Genomic DNA, 3,812 nt, shown 5'->3' with positions numbered 1-3,812 from the left:
ACTACGGAGCTAAGAAAAAGTGTTGTTTACTGTTTGACAGTTGACAGTTGATTGAAAGAAAACATTAAAAAATATTTGAAGGTTTTGTGAGCTCAAAATTCGGTTGATGCAACCAATTCGCTATCAGATTTAACAAAAACAACATTCTCAAATACCTTTTGCTCGTAGAACCTAAAAACTTTTGTTATGTATCGCATCCAACCGTTTATGATATCCTCCAATTGTTCTTTGGTGCACTTTTCAATCGATTCAATTATCGGTTCGACCATAATTTTTTCCTTGTCATCTTCGTCAGTGATATTTTCTTGACCGGGCGCATTGTATGCGGTGAAAAACAAATTGAACTCACCAGTCACAGTAAACGATAGATTTCTAACAGTAAAATGAGAAAAAGTAAAATAAATCACCGAAAGATGGAAAGAGCTCAAAATCGGCATTTTCTATGAAGTTCAATGAAGAATTAAGAAGAAGAAAAATTCGAGTAGAGAGAAGAGTTTATATGCGATTTCAGTTTCACAATACCGTTCGACTGATGCATTGAAATCAGCAATAAAGTCGTCAAAAAGTTTACGTATCGATTTTGGTGAAGCGGTCTCTGTGGCATGGGCGTCTATGCGATGCTGGTCGATGATGTGTTCAAAATTTTGCTGTTCATGATGTTCGACAAATTCAGTAGTCATACTTTTGCAAATTGGCTTGATGCGAAAATCGGAGGGACGTGATGTGTATGTGGAATCGATTGAATGCTCAATATTTTGATTAGTGTTCATTTCGTCTTCATCGTCACGGTGCTCAAGTTCAAGTGAAATGCTGTTTGTAATTTTTGGTTCTTGAAATTGATTATTGAGTGCAAGTGGGATTATTTCTTGTGCAAGTTTCTTCATTGAATCGATAAATTGACCGTTCACCGATCCCGTGATAAATCTTTTCGGTACTTCAACCAAACATTGTTCGTATGTTTCTTGCATCTCTGTACCATATTCAGCATACATTGAATATTTTCGCCACCCAGAAAAAAAAAGATAGAAACAAAACACACAAATAATAATTAATAAAACTATGTTTAAAGTTTGTGTGAGCACGCGGAAAACTTTGTTTTTATTAAATACCAATTTTTGCGGTATTTCTTCGCAAGAAATACACATATTTTGCCTTAGGATCAATATCGGCTGGATGCAATGTACCGAAATAACAATGCAAAATCGGCGTCTTCACGTACGATTGAATAATTTTCTGAAAATGAAAATGAAAACTTATTTAAATAATGTACACGATATGCACTGCTCTTCATAATCGTCTTCGTATTTATTTTCTTCGTGTCATAGTCATTGACTTTATGTTTGGCCAATTTCATGTGCCCAACTTTCAAATGTGAAATCCTAGAGAGATTTCGACATTGCCACTCGTCGCCACTTAGAAGTGAGGCCGGCAAACGAGCATTGCGGAACGCTTTTGCTTTGTGGAATGACGCTGTGAAGGAACAGCGACGGAAGAGAAAGGATAAATAGAAAATCAGTAGCGAAGCAAAAGGTTCCATTATGCCAAAGTGCTTTGGCATACATTTGTGCATTGTGGCTTAATGCCAGTAGCCGTGTGGCAGTTTTCAATATAATATAGTCCCGGATATTTCTCTTCCAAACATGCCAAAGTTAAATTTATGTAAACGCATAGCGAAAACACTTTGTAATTTGATGGCAAATAAATTTTCAAAGTTTTTCAATTAGCCGTACATTTAGTTTCGTTCACTTTTTAAAGGTTTGTTTTTCCAATTGAGCCAAAATTATTTGCTTACCTGAACTTCAATGTAAACTGGTGATGGCGGTCGACTAGGCGGTTTTTTCTTCTTTTTCCCTTTACCCTTTCTCTTGCCTGTGTGTGTGTGTGCGCCCATAATATATCGTCAATACCAAAATGAAACGGCCAATGTTGGACCATAAATCACAAGCAGAAATAGTGAATACCGAAGTTATTATTACAATAAATGAGCAACGGTGAAATTCAGTATTTAAATGTGCATAGGTATGTATTTATATATGTGTTAGTAGGTAGGATGCATGTATTTTTACCTTCAGTTTCTTCATCCGAAAAACCTGAAAGCACATTCATACACCAGGTTGAGAGATAGTGAGATAGTGTGCAAAAGAGACAAGAGAAAATCGACATATTACCAACCATTTAAGCGTTTGAATTGATTAAAAATTCAAATGAAATGAGTTATTATTTTGTTCAACAATTTTAATATATTATAAAATTCAGTTGAATTGAAAGTGTAAAATCCCGAAAAACATACCTCCAACTGAGTTCGGTCGAGAGCCATCAGCATCTGTTGCGTCAGTGTCTTTTGTTTTTTTACCTGTATTTAATATGCGTATGGATACGCGCAAATTTTCATCGTTTTACCGCAATCGTCGTTGTTGAACGAATGTGGTTGGACAAATTGTTGGATGTTTGTACCGTGTGTATCGGCATCGGTTTGAAAATGTGGTAAAAACCGCACCCAGAGCAACAACAAACAAACAAACCGAAAAAATACCCCGAGCAGAGAGTTGAATTATTATTATATGCATACAAACTGAAAATGTCGAAAATAGTTTTGTACCTTTGGTTTTGCCTTTCTTTCTAATCGGCTCCTGTGGCAATATTGGAGGCGCAACTGAATTCCCATATTTAAATTAATGTGACACACATTTATAAAATTGAACCGTTTTCCGATTGTGGCAAGCACACAGATCACAGATAATTAAATTGTTTCACTTACCTTCTTCCAGTACGGTTATTGATTCTTCCACCAGCTTATCGTAAAATGTTCGCCAAACGAAGAGAATTTGCTTTCGAGCATCGGCTTCTTCATATATATTGTCATTGAAAAATGCGTCAACTAAATCGCTGTGCTCGGCAATTAATTGCTCGGCAAAACTTGTATCAATAATACCGAGTGCATTCGAAATGGTTTCACTTAGCCAACGGTAGCGAAAATCGATTTGTGGCAAATGAGCCATGACTGCAAGTGGTCGAGAGCCACTTGCTGGGCCAATGCAAACTAAATTATATTTTTAAAAAAACTTTCGGACAAAAAAGTAAACACAAAACGAAGTTCAAGATATGGAAACTTTAGAAAACGCAAACCATTTCCGCTTTCAAAGCCATTTTGTATGTATACATTTTTTTTGTTCAATTTGTTTCTTTTGTTGTTGCTTCTCTTGCACTCTGAGAACGAGAAAAAAAATTATTTATGCAATTTAATTAGCCACTTGATGTTTCTTTTGTTTTGGTCGTTTACGGTTAAAACTCTTTTCATTTGTTTGCAAATAGCACGTTTGAAATAAAAACAACAAATATTTGATACGGTAAAAGAACCTTCGTTATACACATGTACCGTTTGAGTTGAAAGGACGTTATACAAACGGATACCATGGATAAAGTTTACAAACGTTTCCATCGTTACAGTCGTTACCATCGATACCATTTTATTCGATTGATCTTTGAACTGTGCGTAATTTTTTTACCGTTATTTTTTTCTTTTCCACGTCCAGCCTGGATACAACACTGTATGTTCACATTTCTGCAAATCGAACGGATCAAAAGTGCTTCGTTTTTAACTTATGCCATTCATTAAGAATTAAGTTCAAAACCCCAAAAGCTTTGGCATTTTGATTGTTCAACTTTCAATGGATATGCAGCGAAAAAGTACGAATATCGTTTGCTAGTTATTTTTGCTTTTTCATTTTGTATGTAACCTATTGAATTCTTGTGTGATATGCTAAACGCAGGCAAAACTTCAGGTTGAATGGCCGATGTGCCGTATACGTAAA

The 3,812-nt window shown here is 35.6% G+C and overlaps 1 protein-coding gene across 1 annotated transcript in view; it reads right to left on the bottom strand.

The window, feature by feature from the left end:
- Window positions 1-2,999, bottom strand: part of LOC116338656 (dynein heavy chain 10, axonemal) — a 55,992-nt gene extending 52,993 nt beyond the window's left edge. Inside the window, exons 1-7 of the mRNA XM_031764065.1 lie at window positions 2,759-2,999; window positions 2,291-2,353; window positions 2,067-2,090; window positions 1,793-1,869; window positions 1,110-1,233; window positions 523-970; window positions 156-372 (exon numbers count right to left, since the gene is read on the bottom strand). Of these exons, the coding sequence (XP_031619925.1) occupies window positions 156-372; window positions 523-970; window positions 1,110-1,233; window positions 1,793-1,869; window positions 2,067-2,090; window positions 2,291-2,353; window positions 2,759-2,999 (1,194 nt within the window). The remainder of the gene's footprint in view (window positions 1-155; window positions 373-522; window positions 971-1,109; window positions 1,234-1,792; window positions 1,870-2,066; window positions 2,091-2,290; window positions 2,354-2,758) is intronic.
- Window positions 3,000-3,812: the final 813 nt, after the last annotated feature.

The sequence above is a fragment of the Contarinia nasturtii genome, unplaced genomic scaffold (assembly GCF_009176525.2).
Source record: "Contarinia nasturtii isolate CC-2019 unplaced genomic scaffold, AAFC_CNas_1.1 Cnas_scaffold_414, whole genome shotgun sequence".
NCBI lineage: Eukaryota > Metazoa > Arthropoda > Insecta > Diptera > Cecidomyiidae > Contarinia > Contarinia nasturtii.
The sequence above is the reverse complement of the archived record's forward strand: the minus strand, read 5'-3'. Positions and strand labels throughout refer to the sequence as shown.